Source organism: Zosterops lateralis (assembly GCF_965231275.1).
Source record: "Zosterops lateralis genome assembly, chromosome: Z".
In the NCBI taxonomy this organism is placed as follows: domain Eukaryota; kingdom Metazoa; phylum Chordata; class Aves; order Passeriformes; family Zosteropidae; genus Zosterops; species Zosterops lateralis.
This window is the reverse complement of record NC_139800.1, coordinates 44,177,520-44,202,304: the sequence shown is the minus strand read 5'-3', so window position 1 is coordinate 44,202,304 and position 24,785 is coordinate 44,177,520. Positions and strand designations below refer to the sequence as shown.

At 37.7% G+C, this 24,785-nt stretch overlaps 1 protein-coding gene across 8 annotated transcripts in view; it reads left to right on the top strand.

Moving 5' to 3' along the window:
- The window catches only part of SLC44A1 (solute carrier family 44 member 1), a 146,567-nt gene that overhangs the window by 7,631 nt on the left and 114,151 nt on the right, over positions 1 to 24,785 (top strand). For all 8 annotated transcript variants that reach the window (XM_083883583.1, XM_083883590.1, XM_083883589.1 and 5 more), the window contains exons 2-4: positions 7,941 to 8,030; positions 10,126 to 10,268; positions 18,445 to 18,581. In XM_083883583.1, the coding sequence (XP_083739709.1) occupies positions 7,941 to 8,030; positions 10,126 to 10,268; positions 18,445 to 18,581 (370 nt within the window). The remainder of the gene's footprint in view (positions 1 to 7,940; positions 8,031 to 10,125; positions 10,269 to 18,444; positions 18,582 to 24,785) is intronic.

Below are 24,785 nucleotides of genomic sequence, written 5' to 3'. Positions count from 1 at the left end.
TCCTGTTAATCTAATATACTTTCAGTGTCCTTAAGCGCCTCCCTCTTATTGTAATCCCAAGTGTTTTTCTTTCTTGTTATGCCAGGATTTTGAACCTGTAAGTTGCGAGTTTGTATTTAAGCAGCAGTGATTTTCACTTGGTAAACACATTTGAATATAGGATGCCTTTTGAAGGAATGTGTATCAAACTGCTATGAATGTCCCTGTAGGTGGCAACATGTAGTTCCCACAGCAGTGCTGTGCGGGCCATGAGCTCCAGATGAGCTGTGATGTCTTTGGTCTTGCATTTACATGAAGACAGTGCAAAGGACAGGGGCAGCATTTTCTATGGAATGTCCTCCACATCTCACGTGGAGACCAGTAACTGGAGAGTTCTGCTGTGGGATTCCTGGTTTTTTGGATATGTCTCAATGTCCTGCAATAAAGCTAACATTTGAAAGTAAAGTGTGTTTTTAATTGTATGTTTTACTAGTCCTGAGTTAGAAAATACTTTGTAATTTGGGATTTGCAGTCGGTAGAAGTAATAAAGTTTGAAATTCTGTGAAACAGCTTGATGAACAAATAGAAAATTTGAATGTAGTACAGTAACTTGGAATATACAGAATGTATTCAGAAGTGAAGAAATGTTTTGATGTTTTTGGTTTTGTGGTTTTTGGGGGGGAGTTATAGGTTTTGGGGGTGGTTGTGGCTTGTTTTGATTTTCTTGCTTTGGGTTTTTATTGTTTTTGTTTTTGTTTTGTTTGCATGACTAATTTTTTTATTGATGATTAAGAACCATGGAAGTACCAGCATTGCATTGAAGTAGTTATATTAAGCCCCTGAAAAATATTACTGTGATATTTGTAAAGTATCTTTATTGCTCATTTGAAATAAATGCTTAATAATGTATAATGAAGAAAAGAAACAATAACTAAATACTTTTGAGATTTTGAAACAGGGCTTTTGTCTGCAGATGGCCTGATCTCTAACTTCAAACTGCAGCAGGTGTGCTGATCATATCAGCTTTATTTCATCAGCTGTGTTATGTTTCAAGATAAATATTTGTTGATTGAGGCAGAGGTATGTAATCAAGGAGTTTTGAAGCAATGTTTAATATGAGTTGACTGTAAAGATGAATGGAAGATGATCTACAACACAAAATATGCTACATTCAAGGGCGAAGTTCCCATGCATGAGTTTTCAGGGTAAAAAAAGTGATCTCAATTTTGCTTACCTTATGTTAAAAACTTATAAATACTATCGCAGTCAGAGAACATCAGTGAAATAGAAGATGTGGAGGTACTGAATTGGTGGTTTTCTTAATATCTGAAGTAAAGCAAAATATAAATTAATTACTTTTGGTGGATAAAGCAGTATTACACCTAGTACTGTTTTTGAGTTTCATACTTATAACAGGCAGGTGCATCTCTCAGTGGACAGGGCATTGGAGAACAAATAGTGAAATGTGAACTTGTTAGGAAAATTAAGATGTGGGTGCCTATATGTAAAATACTGTTATATGGCTCTAGAACAGAAGTGTAACTAGTGTCTGTTTTGCAGTAAATTGAAAAATACACTGTTTTGTAATGAGATTGAAGCAGAAATCCCTCAAAAATGGATGTTGGACTCCACAGTGAGTTGCATGTCCTTTTATGCAGTCCCTTTTGGAATTGCCCCATGGTCTTTTGGCTTCTTTCTAGACATGATTGGATACTGCAGTAGTGTTACAGTGACAAGCTCCTTTGTCCCTGTAAGTGGGAAACATTGCTTCGGTTTTCTAAGTCTGCAGCAACTCAAGCTACTGCCTCTCATGAGAATGCAACCATTAGCAAGCTCACTGAGATTGGAGCACTACTCCTCTTCCCCAGAGGTAGATCCGGGCCAAGTCTACACAAACAATTATTTTAGTGTTCATGGAGGTATTTTAATTCCTACAATATAGTTCATTCTTCCAGGGATCTGGTCTAATTTAGTGGAGTAAAAGTTTGCACTTGCTGGTGCGTGTTCCTGCTCTAGTGGCAATGGAGGTGTACCAATAATACGCTGTATAAGCAAGTGTTATTAAGAACCTGAGAGATTGTCTGAACTCATGCTAGTGCTGTAAGCTGCTATTTAGTGCTTTGTCTGAAAACGTTATAGGTCACGCACAGGAAATCTGTAGGTAATGGTGAACATCTTAACTATGTCAGCTGTGTACAGTGTTCTTAGACTTCTTGGTGGAGTAAGCTAAGAGTTTTCATCATGTAACATTGTAGGTAATGTCATGAACTAAAAATGGGTTTAATTCTTCAAGACTTTGTTCTGCACACTTAAACAGTGGATTTGCCACATGAGAGTTTCAGAGAGAGAAAACTAGTTTACTGAGTTTTACTTTTGTTCTCAGAAGTGTACTTGTGTGGAGAACTGAGTGTCATGCTTGAGGTCAGGACTCGTGGTCTCTCTCTTTAGGCTCTAGGGTCGAGGTCTGTTCAGAGATGGAAGAAGTTTAATTAGAATGATATGCACCTGTTGCTAGTTCTTTTAAACAGCTGCATAATATAGAAAACTCTACTATGTCTTGGACAAAAAATGGCGTCTCTGTTAAACCTGGAAAATTACTCTCTTTCATTGGAAACAGTAAACTTGTAAATTATGGCTCTTCTTACTTGTAGGCAGAATGCTTCACAGTAAAGGTCAGCATGTGATCAGTATTATTCTTTAGCTTGCAAAGATGTAAAATGGGTAAAATAGCATCTCCTTAAATGGCCATTAGGAATCACTTATAAATGTTTCAAGAACTGTTTTTTTCTTCTGTGTGGGTATATTTCAAAAGCATTTGAAGGTGCAGGGTTAAACTTGGCTTCTGAACTGGATGACTTCTTGGTCATCAGCTTTTTAACCTGACTTGCCCATGTCCCAAGGAGCCATGCCCTTACCTGGCATTTGGTGGTCATTGGCACAGTATTGCAAACGGACCCTCCAATTTTGAAGGGTTGAACTTGCATCATAGGTGTAAAATTTATGTATTCTATACTCACAGTGCTACCAGAATAAACAAAATGCTATTTATATGATCAGTTGAATCTCTGGTGCTTTATCAGAACCAGTTTACCTTCTAGGAAAGATGGATATTGTGGCAGTTTCCACAAAAGATGCCAACGAGGATGAGAATCCTTTTTTTGCCTCTAAAAAGACATTTATTTATGCTGTATGCACACTGTGGCTGTTTGTCTTCTATGAAGATAGTTAGCTACACAATAATTTCTGAATTCTAATTTAAATAAACAAAGAGCAGTTATGTCTATTTATTCTTCTGTATTGGATTACAGTTGTATGTATTCTGAGTCAGGATGTTACATCAAGGTGATGAAACAGAGTTTAAAGATGTAGTTAGATGAATACGGTTCCTGGGATAGGGTTTTGTAACAAATTATCTTAACATCAATGTACTTAACTGTCTGAATGAAGTTCTGACTTTGTTCTTACAACCTTAGTGTATTGCCACCCGCCTCTGCCTCTGGCTAGCTCTTCTGAGGGCAGCGACCTTCCCTAGCGAGTTGCCTCGAGTAAGGCAGCCTCAGCCCAGGTGGTGCAGGGCACCTCGGCAGATTTCAGCTCTTTTGTGAAGTCCAAGACTATCAGTCCAGACAAGGCTCTAGCTGTTGGAGGCTGCTCTTCCTGAGGGGGGGGGTGATCCCAAGCGGCGCAGAAGGAAACGCGGGAGCCAGGGATGGTCTCCGGGACGCTTCTTTACTTCATCTCTGCCGACGGGCCAAAGACCCCGAAGGGCTCGGCTGTCAGGGTTTTATGCACCTACAAAAGGGGGTGGGGTTTTACCAACCGCCAATGGGGTTACAAACTGAGGAAATGGACCAATCAGGGAGAACATTAATAAACAAATTAGGGGATCGAAACTTGACCAATCAGGGAAGGATACAGAACTGACCAACCAGGGAACAGAACTGGGGTAGCCAATCCATAGCTGGGGGGTGCTCATGCACTATCTGCTCTCCGAGGGAGTGCAGGGTGCATGACCCTTTCAATGACCTCTTCAGAGGCAGGGGCCTCCACATTAGTGTTCATATGCAATAGGAATAATCCTATACTCTCCAGCTGCTAACTTAGACTCACAAGCTCAAGTGAAGCCTTGAGTCTAACCTCTAGGGTCTGAGCTGCAACTCCTTTTCATCCAGGAACTCATGCCAGTTTTTCACTGGGTTGTTCTTAATTCAGCCCACCTGCCTCACTATCACCTGAGTTTTTTTCTTGAAATGTGTCATCTGACCGCCACAAGACTTCTTTCTGCTTTCTGTACCATCCTGATGTTGCAACATCATCAGTTAATGGCAGATTCCATCTTTATCCTTATGTTATTCACATTTTTGCTACTTACCCACAGCTTGATTATCTGTATATGTAGTGCTGCAGATGTTCTTCAATAGGCTTCTTGCACTCCTAAATTTTACATTGTGTGAGACATGTTTTGTTTAAAATAAATTCTCTGTAGCTCCCTGTATCTGTAGTCTCCTGTTGAAATGCTGTGTTTTTTCATCTTTTTCTGCTCTTGTATGTGTTTTCCTCTGGTTATGGCACATGAGTACTTGCATGGCAGCATCCAGTACTGCTGTTACAGTTAAGAGTGAAAGTGGTTTTGGCTATGCTTATGTACAGGAATTCTGGCAATTCCTGCAGAAGTACATTGCAGTGTGCAGAGGAGACCTATTCTTTGGTGCCGCAAAGGTGTATTTTGGAAGTGGCAACAAGAAAGAAATCTGGAAGAGGGATTCCTGGTTTTGTTTTGGAGTGATTTGGTGCGATGAATACCAAGAAAATAACCTCCTTTTATTTTATATTTACATGAGGGTTCTGATTTGATTTTGAGTTTGCTAAGTCTTGTGCAGAATGGACAGATGTAGACTTCTGAACACACTCATTTGTGTTCTTCAGTAAATAACTCATCAAATCAGCGCAGAAAAGCTGTTATGACCAGGAAATATTCCCAACCTGTAAGTTTGCCTTGGAGAGAAACACTTGTTTGTCAGCCTTGCACTTCTGATTGAGTGCTCCAGATTCTCTGTGCTCTCTCATGACAGTACATGCTTTGTTTATGGCAAGAATGTCCTTAGAGAGCATAGCGTAAACTATGAAAGCTCTGTTTTAAAGGAAAACTTTGAAAGGAATATAATAATTTCCTTTTTTTTCCCCTCTAGCTTTCTTGCATAAGCAAATAGTGCAGGCTCCTAATCTATCTGGAAGAAAAGCTAAAATGAGTAGAAGTGCTGATTTAGGATTTCAGGCAAAGCGTGTCTGCTAAAATGTTACGGTGTTTCAGTCAAAATGGTGACAAAGCATAGTTTACAGACTGCAGAACAAACAACATTTGTTAGACCGTATGTTGACCATGGCTTAACAATTTATGTTGCCAAAGCATGGAAATCACAGTCTGAGTAAATGCCTAAGGGTGTAGAGTAGAGAGGGAGCAATCACTGGAGAGACACAGATGCCAATATGGAAGACAAGGATAAAGGACTGTGAAGCTATGGAAGAGGATTCATTGGGAATCCAGAATACAAGGAAGCAACTGGGAAGAAAATAATAGACAGATAATGGTAGCTGGCTTGGGTTTTAGTGAGGTCTGAGGACAACAAAGATTGGACAGGCTGCAGAAGAGGGTGTTATTTTAAACATATAGAATTTCATACCTTGTTACTATGCTAGGTGGTTACATTGTAAGTTAATAAGTATCTAGTACCTGTTGAGTTTCCTCCAAGGATACTTTTTGTTTAGAGTACCTTCCTAGTGTTTTTTTGTTTGTTTGTTTTGTTTTTTAATTTTGTTTTGTTAATTTTTAAAGGTTGTTTTAGCAGAGTGAGAACCATAGAGAATTAATCTATGTGTGTGTAACTTTCTGACACTGTTCTACATTATGGCATTTCAAGTTTCTTTTTGACATATAAATTGCAGTCCTCTTGGTAAGTAAAATGGATTACTTATGGTAACTGTGACTAGTCAGACAGCTGAAATCCTTGACAGAGCTATTCTAGATACTTTAAAAATCCTATTAAAAGATTTTGTATGCAGATGGTATAGAGAGGATAAAAAGCCCCAACAAAACAAATAGCACACTGCAGTGCATTTTGCTGCTCTCTCTTTTGGCTAAGGGCAGTTTGCTCTTAAGACAGCAGCTGTATCTGAAATTTATCTCTGCTGTTTATAAATAAAAGTAAATTCTAAAGAGTCAAGAGTTCTTGGAGTGAATTTAGGAATAGGAAGCATGAAGCCTTCTCTATTTTATGCAATTATGATTATGCTAATTATAACAACATAAATGTCACAATCTTGTTGTAAATGTTAAGTTTGAAGAGTGTGTTAGTTTCAAGTGTGAACTGCCAGGATCAGAAGATTCAGTTGTGTTGAATGTGGGTTGTAGAATGCGTAACGTGACCTTTTAGCACCTCTCACTGCTGATGGAGTAAAATCTAAAGAAGTTTGTTCAAAACCTAGAGTGAATTTTCATCTTGAATTAGAACAGTATTTATCACACCTGTAAAACTATATTTACCACATCTGTAAGTGGAACTTCCTTAATTAAAGATTGCAAAATTAGCATGGAATTCCCTAAGGCAAACTTGGGCTACTTAGAAAATGCGTTTTTTGAAGTGTGATGCGTGCAGGATTTCATTTGTTTACCCAGTTTTTAGATTTCTGATGGTAGTATTTTAAAAGGTTGCTTTGTGCTTGTGAATTAAAAACAGCCAAAGTCATGAATACCAAAAAAATCGCCTTGCTAATATCATGCTGTTGCTTTTTAAAAAATTAAAAATATGCAAAATAGATACTGAAGATAAAATATGTTGACATTTCATCTAGCCATTCTGTTTTAGTTCAGTACTGACATTTTCTGCCTTGTCATCAAAATCTTGAAGGTTCTTCAGAATCTTAAGAGAAAAAAATAAATTCAAAGTTTGAATGGGTTATCCCCTTTGCTCTGTCTCTGGAGAGAACAGCTATGTATGTAGTCCCCTTATATCAACCTCATTTTCTTCCTGAAGGATTAAAATAGTGTCTGCAGTTTTTGGGTCTCAGTTAATATATCTGGAGATTCAGTATTTGGGAGCCTGTTGAAAAAACTTGTCTGTGTAATTGTGTATTTTTAAAAGTAGCTGTAATCAGTATTTTTGTTATAACAAATTCTGATTTGGTGGTTAGTTTTGGATTACAGCTAGTGCCTATTCTTTTCCTGAAACCTTTTTGCCTAAATGACTATTTATAAGACACTAATTATCTTAGCAATGTATACATACTTGAGAATTTTTACCTCATGAGCAGCAAACTATCTGAATTGCTTACAACTACCTCCATCATTGAGTATTCCAATTCCATGTTCAATTATACAACTTTCCTTTCTGGCACCATAGCAATACAGATGAAGGATTCCTTCACCAAAGTGTTAAGCTCAACTGCCTTATGGAAGGTAGAAAACTGTTCCTTAAACAGCAGTTTATTGCCTCCTTTCTATGAACTTCAGAGTTCTTGTTCAGCCTGCCAACTTAGTGTTTGAAAACTTAGGGGTTTTGAAAAGTTTGATTTATCCTTCCTGGAAATCAGATTACTGAAAAGTAGCTGTGGAAGACTGCAATAGGAAATATTGTCAATTCCATGCCATTAATTTCTGTTTTCTGTTAATAGAAAGACAAGTGAAACTAACACATTTTGTGAATAAGTATTCATAAATTTCTGTATAAATTAACTCTTTTCTGGGTAAATAACTACTTGGTGATCTAGCTCCTGTGGAGGCACTCCTTTTGGAATTGTACATGAACCTACTCTTTAAGTCTTTCAACCAAGCTTCTTGAACTGTCTTGGCATTTAAGGATGGTTACTGCTGTAGGTAAATTACCTGTAGAATCATTTTCTACCTTTTTGTATTATGAGCAGACAATTAAAGTGGTTTTAACCTCATATCTCTCTTCTTACACAAGAATTCCAAGCGAGAGTGGAAGCCTCTGGAAGACCACAGCTGCACAGATGTACCATGGTTGCTCTTATTCGTCCTCTTCTGCATAGGAATGGTGAGTAAAACTCCAAAGATACTGTAAATGTTATATAGTTGAAGAGTTTGCATTAATAAGAAAGGAAATTTAAAACCTGTCAGTAACCTAATTACTGGCAAAGATCAGGATATATTTGCGTGGGAACCATCAGCTGCAAAACAGAAATGAGTAGTATGTACATATCAAAGGCCTTTGGTAGGGATCCATGATTTATTGTTTGTGCCAGTTCTTGCTCCAGCTTCTCTTCCCCTGAAACTGCAGCCTCAGTGATAAGTGATTTTTCAGCATGGCAGATTATCACTTGACTCATATTCCTTATGGGACTCTGTATATCCCAGAAATGATAGCTGGGAATCTGGTAAACAATTCCGTGAATGACAGTAAACTTCTTTGTGAGAAACAAAGATTCTGACTATCAAAAAATTAACTGGGTTTTTGTTTATTTGTTAATTTATTTATTTTTATTGTATACTTAGTAGAAGCAGCTATTGTTAACAACCGAATTACTAATGATAAGATCTTTCTTTTGAAGTTTTAACAGTCTGTCCTCTATGATGAAGCCATCACTGTTTTCAAGTCAGCCTCCCAATACTCTACACTTATTATTAAAAGACCAAACTTCCAAAAGCTGCAGATTAATGAGAACTAGAAGTACATTTCTTTCCATCTTGTTTTCTTTCATGGATCTATTTTTGCTACTCTTCTTAAATAGAGAATATCCATTGCTGTCTTCTACTGCTGAATTGCAAGTGAGTGTCCTTAGGGGAGGTTGAGACTTTCGTGCTCTCAGCTTTCTTTTCTGCTCTCCCTCAGTCTCTGGTGTTTGGAATAATTCCACTGAAAAACGTGTTCCACTTTCCCAAGGGTGGTTTTCAGTGGTTCTGCTTCAAATGTAAAAATTATAATGATTATTTAAAATCCTATGTATCACAGTGTCACCATAATGTGAGTATCTTAAAATTGCAGAAAGCACAGCACTTCCTGAAACAAATAGCTTTCTTTTGCATTTGTTTTTTTTTTTTTTCTGGTTTTGTTGATGTTCCCTGATTATTTGTTTATACATACCTGTTCCCCCAATTATAAATTAGTTTTCTGTGCATGAGTGTCCCAAATTTTCCAGTCTAAGCAATGCAATATACAGAGCAATCATCCACTTGGGTCACATAGTTACCATTCTAGGAAACTTCACTTGCAGTGTGAACCACCCATATTTTTACTGTTCCATGCCAACGTCATTACCTGTTGTCATCATTTCATCTGATCCTGCCACTGCCATTTGTTGCTCCATGCACTTGTCTCAGCTGTTTATTCCACTCCCACTTCTCAAATCTTAGCCTGTATCACATGTAAAATCTGTTTCTTGGTGGTAGCAGAGTGAGCTGATGGCTCATTTTTCCCTGCTAGTGATTTGCTAATGAAGCTTTTGAGCCAGTCTGTTGTTTGCACAATCATTTCCTTAATCTTGGTTTTGCTTGTGAAATATCTCTGGAATTTTGCAGCAAAACCTGCCTACTTTGGGTATTTTCCACATTACTTGGTCTGAACCATTTTGCTTTGCATCTGTTTCTTTCCTGCATTTAAAACTGTAGAAGCCTTGACCTGGTCACCTGCTTTAAGTTGATTTCCTTAAAAGAAACTTGTGTTAGATAGGCCTCTTCATTTTAGCTCATCTTTGAAAGTACTGAATTTAAAGGAAGGAAAAAAATATCTGTAAGCAAGAAAATCTGGATTGGTGGAATGGTCTAAGATGTGTAGCAATCCTTGGTAACTCCATCTCTCTTTGTAGCTCTCCTTCACTGCCTGCCCTTGCCCACTTGCTGACTTCTTCCTTCTGCTTCATGCTCACTTGCTGACAATATGACTTTCAAATAAACCATAAACAGGAGTGTTAACTGTGCTTGTATAATATCCAATGTTAGATGTCTGAGTCCTCTTTTAGCTTGCATTATGTTTTATTATTGCACAACAGTTCTCTGTGATCATCCTTGTCTTTCCTTTTCCAGTCTGAAAGAATTTTTAGACAACCTCTGCATAGAAATGAATTAATGAAACTGACTTTTCCCAGCTGTCAAACAGAGTATTGCTAAACTATGAGATTTTTTTATTCCTCCAGGGTTTTATCTGTGGCTTTTCAATAGCTACAGGAGCAGCTGCAAGACTGCTTTCAGGATATGACAGTTACGGAAATATTTGCGGACAGAAAAATGTCAAGGTGGAGGGAATAGTCAACAGTGGTCTGGACCTCACACACAGGAAGTAAGTATGTAATACAATTCTTGTATTTTGTAAACCAGGAAAGGCAAAACCTTTCTTTCTTTTAGAGTGGTTTTAAATAAATTGGGAAAAGGGATATGCTAACTCATTCCTACTTGTTCTTTGACACTTTTCTCACTTAGAGGACAGTAATCTTTTGTAACAACCAGCAACATTAGACTGTATGTTGGCAGGCATGCAATATAAATACAGCTAAGACATTAAGGAATTACTTTTTCTCAGTATCAGTTTCATGTAGGATATTGTACTAGGCTGCTGAAAAGTCTTTTTTGTTAGAGTTTCAGGTGTTACAAGTATTCTCAGATTTGGGAGCAGGCTTTGATATCAGTGTTTGCTTTTGATGTTGTATGCTAGGTTTCTGCCACTATGTGTAAGGGGGGATGAGGTATATCTGCCACATTAGAATAAGACTTTAAAATTTAAACTGTAGGCAGAATGTACGTATGTGACTTGTAGAGAAAATGCCCAAAACTTTAGAAGTGCACACAGCTTTGATTAAGCAGTGAAGAGGTGTCTTGTCTCTGCCTCGGCCAGCCCTGACACCTCGACAGTAAAGGGCACGGCTCGGTAGCAGGATGAACCTCACCTACCCCTGTGAGTTCTTGCTTGCCTGAAGGAGTGAAGCAACAACAGCAGGAAAAAAGAGGAGGCTGTTTTGGGTTAACTACTGGCTTTATTCATCAGGGTATCTGCCCCAGCAGACACCCCTCAGCAGAAGCAGCAGGGAAGAAAGGTGAGGGAAAAAAAGTAGGAAACCCTGAACATAACTCCTTTATTGGGGGGAGGAACTCAGGGATGGGTTTAACTGGGGACAAATCGGGGGCCAAGGGCTTATGGCTCTCCAGGTAAATGACATACATTGTAACAAATCAATAACTTGGGTGGGGAGACAGCTGAATTCTTGCCCAATTACTTGGGGTCCTTACTGGAACTTTCCAGACTTTTGGGAGAGACCCCAAAGTGACAGACAAGACCCAGGGGCTGTATAACTTATGATTGACACATGACTGGGGTTGGGGTGAAACCAATAAGGGTGGAACATGGGTGACATGGAACAAACCATTACAACTTATAAAATATAATTTAAAACAAGGAACAAATACATAAATAAAACTGGTGAAACCAAAACCACACCACTACAAAGCAGTGTCCTGTTAAAACTTGTACTCAAAATTCAGGTACATCCTATCTGTTACACAGGAAGACATCACGCTGCAGTAGTAGTACTAGAGCAGTGGCAAGAATTCTGCACTGACAGATTGAGTACCTGTGAATATCTTTTGAGGTTTGTCTTGTCAGTCAGGTGAGCTTCTATACAGCTTGGGTGACTTAAGAAAGTAAATGGTTTAACTTAGTACAGTGATATTAACTGACACAAAAAAAGTATTTTTTTCACTGTCAGTTATTTCAAGGAGCTAAAAAGTTACTGATTTCTGAGTAATATAGCCTTTTGCTTCACCCTTTCAGACAAACAGAAAATTGATGATTTTCATAAATTATTTTGGAAGCATGCTTTCCTGAGATCTGCTTATTTTGAGTTGCTATTCTAAAGACTTCTAAATATCTGATTTAAAATTTTATGTAGATGGATAATTGGTTGTTGGCAAAAAGATTTGAAGTAAATAAAACATCTGGAACTTTTTACAGATATCTTTCGTCAGAAGAATAATTTCTTCGTCTAGTTCCATCTTTCAAGAAAGCTGAAAGGCTTAGAGCTTATGTGGCATGATTTTCCTATTTTTTTACATAAACATTTTATCACTTTCTAAACCTATGTGTATATAGTATAAAACTGTGACACTAGTGTTCTGAGAAAAAATGCAAAATTTAAAATCATTATTTTAAGTTTACCTTTAGAAAGAAATAGTGTTTGAGTTCATGTGAAAATAGAGAAACTCAGACACCTTATTGAAATGTAATAATTAGTATTGTGATAGTATTCTATGTGTGGCATAAGTCAGACCATCATGTGAGGAAACATCTACCACTAAGTAAATTCCTCTTGTAAATGCAAGCCCAAAAGACAGCAGATAAAAAGAGAGACTGTTTTTAATGCAACTAATTGATAAACCCTGTTGTTTGTCAAGAAGTCTTAAAGAGGTTCAAAAGAATTATGCTTTTCTGACAAAGATGTCATGGCTTTGAGACTCTAACAAATTAATAGATACACACATATGAGTTATAGTCATCTCTGTTTGGTTAAGAGAAAACCCTCTGCTAAGGCAGATTATTCTTTAACTGTTCACATTAAGTGCCTGGTACAGCCCAGGGTGTCCAGTTTTGGAAGAGATTGGTTCTTATTTAAGTGAGTGATCCTTCCTTCTCTCGCACCCCTTAGTTTCTTCTGAAAAATTGCCAAGCAAATTTAAAAAGCTGTCTGCTTTGCATCTGTCTCTAGCAGATGGAGTTCCTACACTGTCTGAGGTGGAGTTCATGGAAGTATTTAATGCTATTTTTATAGGAGCACTTTGCAGACAGACTGTAAAAATAAACTCTTCTACCTGCCTGTACATTTCAGTTTGTGTAGAGGAAGAAAAGGCTTTTAAGCTCCATGAATGGGGCTCTGGAAACATGAAGTTATTCTCATTTCATTTTGCTTGCAGGGTAATTCCATTTTCATTTCCTAGTCCAAGGGCTGAAAAGCTAAATCATCTGTAAAAATTACATTTTCTTCCTTGTATATGACAGCAACCCATAGGCACTGTCATGTGGAAGTGAAATTGATGTGGTCCGTGTGGATATGGAAATCTGGGTGGGAAGGATGAAGAGCAGAGTTCTCACAGGGATATGATTTGCTCTGTACATCAGATATGCTGAAACCAGTGAGATGAAATACTGGGAAGGAGGATTTTACAGCCTGGTGTAAAGTGTTTATCAGGCATCCTTTTATTTTTACAAAGTAACCACAACACACTGTTTTCTAGAGTCACGCATAGGCTTATACTCTATATCTGGCAGTGAATTCTAATTAAACCTATCTGTTTCAAGTAAACTCCTTGCTTTACAAGTTCTGGTAGTTATAAGGAGTTAAAAAATGACCTTTTATTTGGAAATATATGATAATCACAGCCAAATATAAGTATCTGAAATGCTAGTTCAGTCTGGTTTTTGATCACCAATAAGTGTATCTGGACAGAATTCAGTTTGTGCTGTCTACTCAAGTGCTAGGAGACGTGCATATGATGCTATGGAGAATAGTTAGGGTAGTATTCTGCCTGAGCCATGCCTTTGACCCCAGGAAATGGTTGACGTTTAGGTAGTGGGAAAACCCAAGGATGGTTTGCAGCATGTACACAGAAAATTTGGTTGAGTGAAACTATATATTCCCTACTGTTGAAGATATTTTTGACACTAGACTCTCATCTCCATTAGATGGCATGGATCAAGTACGATATCTGGTAGCTCAATCTACATGCCTTGAAAAAAGAGAACCTGAACAAAAATACCTGGGGAATTGTTTCCCTTGCAGTTTAAATTCCCTCTCTCTTACATGATAGCCTGGACCAACAGCACTGTTAGGGCCTGCAGTGGTCTTGCTTTTCATTGGTTTACTGTTGTGTTACCAAGTGGTTGCCATGTGGTCATCCTCATACCCTCTTGGGCAGGTTTTTGTGGGGGTTTAGCTTGGTTGCAATATGGCTATTACAGCTACTGTTACATGCCAGATGGGCTGTACACTTCAGCTATTAATTTTTTGGTAATGTTTAAGATGCTAGCTTTGTCTAAGTGTTATTAATGTTCATATTACTAGCTCTCGGTTTCACCTTATTGCTCTACAGCTACCTGAAAGAATAAGAGAATCCATCTCCTCTCCCAGGTAACAGGTGACAAGATGAGAAGAAATGGTCTGACACTGTGGAAGGGGAGGTTTAGATAGGACGTTATGACAACTTTTTTTTTTGCCAAAAATGTTATCAAGCCCAGGGAAGTGGTGGAGTCATGATTCCTGGAGGTATTTAAAAGATGTGTAGATTTGGTGCTTAGGAACATGGTTTAGAGGTGGACTTTGCAGTGCATTTACAGTTAGAGTAGATGATGTGAGGGGTCTTTTTCAACAAAAATAATTCTGTCATTCTAATTCTGCCTTCTTTTCAAGCCATTCCCTCTTGTCCTTTCACTGTTTGCCTGTGTGAAAAGTCACTTTGTCTTTTACAGAAGCCCCCATAAGTACTGAAAAGCTGCCAAAAGGTGTTTCCACAGCCTTCTCCAGGATGAACAGCCCCAGCTCTGTTAGCACATCTTCATATGCTCCAGCCCTCTCACTTTCATGGATCTCCTCTGCAGCTGTTGTAATGGCTTCATGTCTTTCCTGTACTGGGCATTGCAGAGCTGGGTGCAGTATACCAGCTGGGCAGTATCCCCCTGAGGGCAGAGTAAAGCTTGTGTTGCTGGTCATGCTTTTTTTAAGAAGCCCCAGATACAGCTGGCTTTCTGGGCTGCAGGTGTACATTGCCGGGTCATGTCCAAATTTTGTGCACTGGTACCTCCAAGTCCTTCTCTACAGGGCTGATACTTCATAAAGATCATAAACGTGTGTATGTTGTAAGTCTGCTGTATTGATTTTCAAATAGCAAACATTTTCATTTGCATCTGTGTTAAAGCATCTCTAACAATATGATTACTTTGTTTACGTCAGTCTTTGTACTGCTGATATAAGTTATTTCCTTGTTGGAAAATTAGTCTATTGCTGATTGTAGATCACTGAAATTGCAGCACAAAGCGTGTAATGACATTCTTCTAGAGAGAAACGAAACCTGTCTTGTGGTGACACAGCATGGCATTTTCTGTAGTAAAATCATTTATTTTCTACACCTAAGCTTTATAAACAAAAAAATTTAACTTTTCTTCTGTAATGCTTGTTCCTAGAATTTTGGTTCTTGTTTTAGCTGCGATGAAGTAAAAATAATCTTACTTATCTTACTTGTGTCTTCCAAGGCCGCAGATTAAAGCCATAGATTTGATAGCCTGAAGTTTTCTGTGCAACTCCCTTACTGCTGTCAGAACTGTCTCTGTACCGTGCGATGCGGTGTTCAAATTACATGTGCTGTGTAAGGCTATGCCCACACTTCTGTCAAAACTGCATATGATGCTGTAATTGCATTGTATTTCTAAACTTCCAGGTTTGAGTTAGAATTGTAGCATTTATTTTACAAATATTCAGGCGATTGAAATGATGGCTTGACCCTTGAATTGAAATCACTGTAGAAGTGGGATGAGTTTTAGCTTGCTAATGGTGACATTTCTGATTTGGTTTCCTTAGGGAAATTTGGAGGACTGTCTTGTCCAGGAACTGGAGTCCAGTCCTACAGCTCCCAGAACTCAGGGTCTCTGCATAGGGTGAGGGATGTGGATGGACAGTAACATATGGGAGGGAGACATTGACGTGGCTGGTTACACACACTGGCAGTGACAAGGTCTTGCCTTCAATAGTGGTATTCACAAGCACAGCCAACCATGTCTCCTCCTCCTCACAGGATGACAGTGGCAGAAGGTCACTAGTGTAAGCATACGTGTGACACATTCCATATTCACAAGTTCACATACATTTGCAGATGCTCCAAGCAGCAGCGCAGCACCTTATCCACGTTATGGGTTCCCCCTGCTCAGCAGCTGATCCAGTTTGGTGCTGTGTCAAACACTCACACACTCATTCCACAAGCATTTCAGACCTACAGTTTCCTCCAAATAGCACCACAGACCCTCTGCCCACCTGACACTTCTCACCTAGAGCTCCCTGCTCACTATCTGATATGGCTGGGAGTTTGCTAGTGAGGTGGACTCAGTGATCCTTATGGGTCCTTATGGGTCTTTTCCAACTCAGGATTTTCTATGATTCTATAATTTGCATAGATCTGTTCTGGAGAAGGTACAGGTGCTCAGTCCCATCAACAGCCAGCACCACAAGGCCGTGACCACCTATGCTGAGTCTGTCACTTCTGTAGCTGCTTTTTTTGTGTGCACACATTGTTTCCACCCCAGCAGCTGATTTCCAAGTCCCCTCCCTGCCACTGGCATTGAGACCCCACTCACTTTGGTAGCTGACACCACAGTCCTGTGGCACCCACACCCAGGGTTTGATTCCAGTTGCTGGCACCAAATCCCTCACACCCCTGTCAGTCCACCCAGTAGCCGGCACTTAATCCCTACAGCACTTGCAGCATCCATGCATGTGGGAAAGAAACTAGAATTATGCAGAGTGAGTTACAAGCTTTAGTAATAGGACAAGGTAGACTGCAGTGATCAGTGCTGAGGTCATCAGATAATGTACTGACCAACATCAACTTGCATGTAACTCTTCCCTTTTACACCCTGTCTGCCACTCTGTCCCATGCACATTGCCTCAGATGCTGGCAGGGTTCCACTGACCCCTCCTACATTCTGCACTTAGGAGTTTGCATCCCTATCACATACAAAGTCCATATCTGCAGTTTCTCGATAACCCATTAATTGCTGTCATTGATCGCATTTGTTTCTGATGATTGTTTTTATTACAATTAAGTGGACAAGTTTTATGTCTGAGTGTCTCCCTTTTTTCCTTATCTCAATTTGTCAAGGTCCTTAACCAGGTAGTCATACTGAAAAATCACCATTTTCATAGTCCACATATCCTTACCAATTAGTGAGACTTACCAGGTTTGTTCCCATCCTAGCCTCCCTTGCCATATCAGGCAGGTTTGACTGTAGGTTTTGCATTGTAGCTCCTTTGACCAAAAACCCTCAAAGAAGTAGATACTCTCCTGCCATGTACCCTTATTGTATGGGATAACAACTGGAGGAACTTCAATTAAAACAGTTACTGTATGTCTTGGTACCAACTCAGGTGTATTTTCTTTGAAATAAGTGAAAACTATGGCTTATTGCTTGCATGCAGTTATTTTTACTGTCTGCATGAGAGAATTTTCATGTTCACACTTGTTTCTCAGACTCCAGTGGTCTGGAGACCCTAGAGGTGTAGTGTGTAATAAGTACAAAAGAAATAGGGGTGGATGATTTCACCAAGATATTGAAAAGAATAGAATGATTTAAGAATGCAAGTAATCTATTACCATGTTACAGTTGATTTAGACGCCATGAGTTTTGATGGCCTTTTAAGGAAGACTGTACTCTGTATTAATCATTCTTGTACACTGACACTGAGCAATAGAACAGTAGACAACAATTAGCATATAGACTGAAGGTGTTCAGGGAGGACCTAAATGCTTTTTAGGAGCAAAAGAAATTTTTACTGTTTACAGAATGAATTCCCATCATGAGGACTGCAAAAATGGAAATGGGATTTTATATGACAGATTTCTGGTGTTTTCATATGATAATGTTGGGTAATATGAAGAGAATATTTCAATGCATAGTACATCACCAGAATTGTGGGGGGTTTAAGAATTGTTCAACTTTCAAAGGGAAAAGCATCTCTATTATACTAACAGTGGAAATTCTGTAGGGTTAGTGTTTGTCATAAAGTGTCTATAGCCAGGAGATATTAGTTAAAAATCCATAACTTGTACTTCATTCATTGGATTTTTAAATCACATTCATTGTGAAAAGTTAGCAAATAGAATCTCCTTAAAATATTGCACTTAAACATTAGATAACTGTAGTTTAAGTATCTGAAGGAATTTTATTTCTAAGTAAATATTAAAGTAATTGGTTCAGTCATGACATGGAAAATCAATCTATACTAAAAAGATGTTCTTGATTACTGGTACTATGTGTATTCATTAATATAGTTGTAGACCTTTTCCTTTTGGAGAGTAAGAGTGACTTTATTTGGTTTCTTGGGTCTTTTTGGAAAAAAATTGGAATTCTCTAAGTCAAGTTTAAGGTTGGAATAAAGGTTTGTGAATGTTTGGACTCATATCTGTGAAGAGGTATGGTAGGACTACTGCTGTTTTTATGAGTAGCACTATTTGAATGGACTTGAATCAAGTAGACTTAAACATCCTCTCTATGTGATCCAGAGGTATATAAATACCCATACATTTGTTGTGCATATGTTGAGTACATAAATTCTTTCGATCCACACAGTCACAATAATATCAAATTTCCTGTGTTTCTGGACAGACTGAATCACTCAGTCTTGACTGAATCCCATAGTTTCAAATTTTGGTCAGTGTAATCGTTAATTAAAATAGAAGTAATTTACCTTTTTTCCCTTCCATAGGTATGTGTTCTTCTTGGATCCATGCAACATTGATCTAGTACATCAGAAGATTAAGTCTATTGCCTTGTGTGTATCAGCTTGCCCAAGGAAAGAACTGAAAACTCTGGCTGATATACAGAATTTTGCAGAAACTAATGGTATGAAAAAAATAGGTTTGTTTTTGTTTGTATTTTTGTAGGATCTGAAAGAAACCCTCATGCATTAGCTGAGCTAAAATGAAATATATATTAAGAAATATGAATAGAAATAATGCATTCTTTTCATTAAGTTAAAACATTACTGTCTCTTATAGTATGGTAGTATTCCACTTGTCTTGGGCAGCTTGGAAAGCTTGTTTTTAAAACAGGAGTACAAAATATAACAAGCACTTCAGGGAATGTCTGACAATATGATATGTTTTCAGCAATGAAGGAAATATTCTGACATTGCTGCTTAACAGTAGTGCTGTTGAAAAGTTCTTACGTACAGAGAGTTAGTGAGAGTTGTGGCACTTGTGGCACTGAGTATGGCTCTGTGTGTGAAAATATTCCTGCTTTTATTCAGTGCTATAGTGCAGTTCTTTTTGGTTTTGTTTTGTTTTCTTATGCTTTTCTTTAAAAAAGAAGTGTAAAGGAAACGAATTGCATTTACAAAGGAAATATTTTATCTTCTTTAAGAGTAGTACTTTTTTTCTGTAGTAGTAATACTGACATTACTAGTTTAGTTCCTATTTTAACAGTCAGTGGAATAAAATGCATGAGAAGTAACCAACCTTTGGACATACAAAATAAAATAAAGATATTAAAATAATTTGAAGAAATTTCAGCATCTTTTAGTTGCTCAAGTGGGAACATTTTCCTAATGTGTGTGCACAGTCCTAAAGTTATCTTATAAAATGATGCAATAATAGTTCTTTGCAAGGTACTTGACGAAAAATGATAGAGTCTGGATGACCCAGTTCAAAGCAGAGGAGCTGATTACTTTTCATAATAGAAACTGGGATGTTTACTTCTGTACTAGCACAGGTTATATGAGTACTCTCGTTTGAAAGCAGAGCAAGTTGAAATGGCACTGGGGCACTGTTAGTGCTGTTGGTCTCCCACTGCACTGTACCTGCACGCCTGTATGTCTGATTCCTGAAGTTCAGGAAGCTGAGCCACTCTGAGGCATCGCAGCTTTCATGGAGCTGCAAAAACAGCTTCCTCGTGTGATCTGTGCACCATTGTAAATTACAAGTGAAAATAGTCAATATCTACAGTTTTATTCTTTACTCCTTCTCTCAGCATGCTGTGTTTTTCTTAACTAATGCAGGCCAGTTCTTTGTTAGTATGAAGTGAAGGTCATTTGTAGTGGAGTTTAAGTACCTCTTCAAGCAATAGAATTCAGCTGTGTCTTTCTTTATCATCAACATTGTTTCTATGAGTCAAATATCTTATTTAATTGCCCCTGACATTTGTTCAGTATAACTATCTTTTAAAGTACAACAAAAACCACACTTCCCGAAACATGCTATGCTATGTCTTGCTCTCATGATTCTTTGTTCTAATTCTATTTTCCTTGGAGTTTTAGATTTTAAAACCTTAAGATATTTTTTTAAAAAAATTATTATTACAGGCAATTTTTTTCAGTTTCCAGAAGCTTGGTCAAAAGTATGAAATTCGGTGATGCAACAGAACATAATCACTAATGAGTTCAATTCCTAATTTTCATTATATATTTGGCTTATCAAAGACAGGTATTACACTAAACTGAGCTTTCCTTTTATAGATGAAGTCTGTGCATGACTGAAATCACACCATTCAGAGAAATATTGTCACCCTTATGGTTATATTTCTTCTTAAAGTTTCACCAACTTATGCAAATTCCAAAAAATGGTGTTTTGCAGCAAATGAACAGCCTAATTGTTGATTATTTTAACAGTTGCATATATATAGCAAAAGTTCAAGTGTGATTCAGCCTTTTAGCAGAGCAAGAACAGTGAATTAGTACCAAAATTATAATGCTAAGTAAGCAGAATATTTTTTCTGAGGTCCACTTTGTAACTATTGCAGTAGATTTAAATTAATTAATACTAGAATTAGGATTGGCAGTCTGTTTTAAGTGACCATTGACTCCACTGTAAAAATAGTAATAGTAATAATTAAACCTGAGGATCTTGAACATGACTGCAACGAGTTTCAGTTTCTGTGTTTGTATGATATATATTTAGAAAACAGAGTTCAGCTGTCAAGTTCTGAAGAAGGAGGGCACGTTGTGTTTGGTTTTGTGATAATTGGTACTGAATTTTCTCAGGCTTGCAACTTCTAACATTTGAAAATAAAACCATCTCATAATATTTTAAATTTATGGGTAAAGAATGCAATCAATTCTTAATTTTGCTCTGCTGAGCCATTCTGCAAACTTTAACCCTTCCTGCATCCTGAAAATAGCAATTGTCTGGAGACAGACTGTTGTTGCCTGTGCTTTTGTAGAGTTGGCCATTTTCATCTGTCTCATATGCTGTCCCTGAAATCATCTCACTTGTCCATGCACCTTGAAATTCTTAAAGGAATTACTACTTAAGAACCCTTTCTCAATGCAAAGAAACCACCTGTTGTGCCTCAGTTGCCCATGAAGAGGTGGTGTGGTAAGTTCAAATAAATGTGTTTTTTTAATCTAAACATCTTTATCAACAGCTGTGACATGTAAAACATACTGAAACATCTTTGTATTGACTAGTGATTTTATCAATACCACATATGAATTTGCAGGCTTAGCATTTGTGGTATTTTTTACTAAAAGGAGGCATGTGCTTGATTGCCTCAGCATAAAAGGACACAACTGCCAATGCCAAAGATTCGGAACACTTTCAGCAGAGCTCATGTTTGTTGTGCAGTTCTGCAAGCAGGATTATAAATAAGCATTTAGGTCAGAGAAAATGCTTGCTTGAGGCAAGAAGACCATTTCATGATAAAGCAGCCTTTTAGCTTTCTGAATCAGTAGTGATGCCCTTGCTCTTCTGCTCTAATTTGGGAGAGGAGCTGATTTTGTGAATAACACAGCACCATGTCAGGGCAGTAATTTCACTCCCATCCCTACCTCACTTGCCCTCTGACAGTCAGGTCCTGCATTTGCAGTATCTTCCCATCACGGAAGAGAAGAAGCCCATCCCTTGCAAAGCCAAGCTGATTTAAAGAAAACAAGAAAGCATGTACCTTTAATCTCTTTGCAGCAATTGCCACCCAGAAAACTGGAACCAACTGAGACCTTTTACAGGAGTAGGAAAAAGGGAAAGAGAAAGCTGGGCACTTGACCACTCAGATCTTTGACCTGTACAGAGGTGCAAGCTGTAAAATACAGAAGTACTCTGGAGCAACACCTGGGAGTGGCACAGGAAGGTGCAGTGTTGCCTCAGAAATGTTGCAATGCTGTTCTCAGCCATGCTAGTACTTGAGTTTATAGAGCTATCGGTTGGACACAACTGAGAATGTTATATGTTTTGAACTGACTGCTGTTGCTCTCCCCAAGATTTTGTCACCCAGTAGAACACCTCAGGTGCAGAGTACTTGTGATTCAATGTTTTTGTTGGTCTTGGCCCTTAAAAAGTTATGTATTTTGAGTAGCGTGACTGAAAGCTGTTTTTCCCAGAAACCAAATTGATGCTTCAAAACTTAATGTCCCTGAAATACTGCAGTGATATTTTCAAGGACTTGCTAAAGCATATTGAAATATCCTTGAAGATATAATTAATCTATGCCTGTGCCAGATGAATAATGAAAAGTCATTATTAAAGAGAAACACTAGACAGGTGGCTATAATTTCTGTTATGTTTAATTCAATGATAACTATAGTGATTACTCAGTGTGGGAACTACAATTCCTATTTATTGTTTAAATAACTGGATGTGTGTTTAGGAACCTAAAATGAAATTCTAATTTTGCAGCATCTTGACAGCTATCTCTGTTGTCAGAATTCTGTAGCTAGACCAGGCTAGTAGTGGTCTGTGTGGACATAGAGCCAGAGGGAATGCTGCATTAAGTTTGCTACAGACACTGACCTGAAAGAGATCAATAAAAGAAATCAGTCTGCTAAGTCAGAGCAGGTGATATCTCTGAGCTATTAGAAGGAACCTCAGGGGAAACAAAAAAGGATTTTTCTTTTGTCTGAAGATAATGACATCTTCATATGTAGTGAAGTACATCTTCACAGTTCCCGTGGCACTTGCTTTTGAAATAGCTGCTGTGTGGATCACTGTGAGCTTCTGACATTTTTTATCTGCTCTTGTCCCCCTGCCTTTCTTTTCAATGAAAGTATGCTGATCAAAAAGTAATCCTTTGTTCATGATTTTCTTGAAGTATGTTGTACTGTGTTAGTTACAGATACCTTCTGCATAAAGCAATTCTGCGCCCACACATCTTTGGAAACCTGGTTATGTTAATTTTGAGAGTGTCATTTTTTTAATTGACTAGAGTAAAAGTACATTATCAGCAATGTTGAGATACAGTCATCTACTAGTACTCTATCTTGTTACCAGAACTGTCCATCAGATTTGTGTTGTATTGGAAATGTATCTTCTAGTTAGAATGAAATTGTTTCCTCAACAGAAAGTGACAGCATGTGGAGTTCTCCAATAATGCTGTGTTGTGTTATTGATTACATTAATAAACCATTTAGAAAGGGGAAGAAATAGTGAGGTTATAAATCTTGTTGTGATTACTGCATTATTTATATGGAAAAAACCCCTGCTATCAATTGCAGGGGAATAAAATGTCAAATCAAAAGGAATGCCCCCAGAAGGAAGAGGTGGGCACCCATTGTTATGCATATAGTGTTTTAATTTAAAGTGGTCATAGATACTTGGGGAAGAGATTGTGAAACTACTGAGGATCACAGGAGGTTTTTGTTGGAGGCACAGCATTGTCTGAAAGTGTAATATTTATGTACTGTGAACAAGAACTGCATAGCAGGAGTGTAAAATGCTGTGTTCATAATCATAAAGGCTGTGTTCTGGTCCTTTCTTTACAATTTTTTTAAAAGTTGTACACTAACATGCATGTATATTCTCAGCATGTATTCACATACTGTATATATATACACATACTGAGAAGGGAAACAAGGATTATCATTATAAAAGGACCAGTGATTTCCTCTATCTGTAAAATAGAAAATTATCAAAAAGAATAGGTCATTAAAAGCAGAAATATCTTAGAGAAGGTTGAAAAATTATTATCCCTTCATCTCATAATCTGAGTAATGTGAAACTAGAGATCAAAAATGAAATCACTAAGCATAAAAAAATTTTGTGCACACAAGTTATGGTTAATTTACAAAACTTATTGCCATGAGGATATTTTAAAAACAAAAAAGATAAACTCTTAGGATAATTCTCTTAGAATAGAAAGTCCGAACTCTGTTTGGATATTTAATTAGCACTGAAGAACATCCTTAAGTTCTAAGTTGTGCAGAGCTAAAGACAGTAGGAGAAACATCTGCTACTTGATTAGATGGATTCTTAATTTGATTCCAGAAAAGCTAGTTTTATTTAGCACTGGAGGAAATAAGAGTGGAGGAATAGGTAAATTAATATTTTAAAACTCTCTGTATTGTTAATAAGAATAGGAAAAAGTGAATAGTATTGTCTTGTTTTTTTTAATTACACCTCAAAATACATATATATATATATATACACACACACACACACACATATAAATTTAGGATTTTCTTTCTTCCATATTCTTAGTTGTAACAGCATGTTGTAATATTTATCACAGTAGTTCTTTGTCTTTCTTCAATTCTAGAGACTTTTGAAGATCTAACTAGTAGGGTTTTGTGATGGATCTTTCTTGGAATATTCTTGCAGGCATTGGAGAATGCTTACTTTCACTTCAGCCCCATATTTATTTATAAAAGTACCTGTAATTTCTCCTGCCCTTTGATGCTCATTGTTTTAAAGAAGTGGTGGTATGTCTCTCTGCAACAACTAAAAGTGAAGATACATACAACCTTTACTTTTCTCCCTTTAAAACATACCCAGTGATTCTGGAAGGCAGCAGTGGGTAGATGTAGAGAATGCAGCTTTTCTTTTCTGAGAATAATTCTGTCATATTAATCTGAGAAGTCCTGACTGCAAAGTGGTCTGTCCTATGCCTTTTTGCTCATCTCAAGGCATCACTGTTTTTCTAGGACCCAGAAATCAGATTTCAGTGTCAAGGTTCAGCTCTATCCTTATTTGCTCTTCTGGCTCTGTTCCTGCTCAATTTGCAAAAGGCATAGCTGCAATGTTTAGCTATGTTTGTTTAATTCTCTGGTACTTCCACTTTATCTGATACTTCAGACCACATTAAAATCTCTGTCTAAGAGATAGAGTTCTTGTTTTCTCAGTC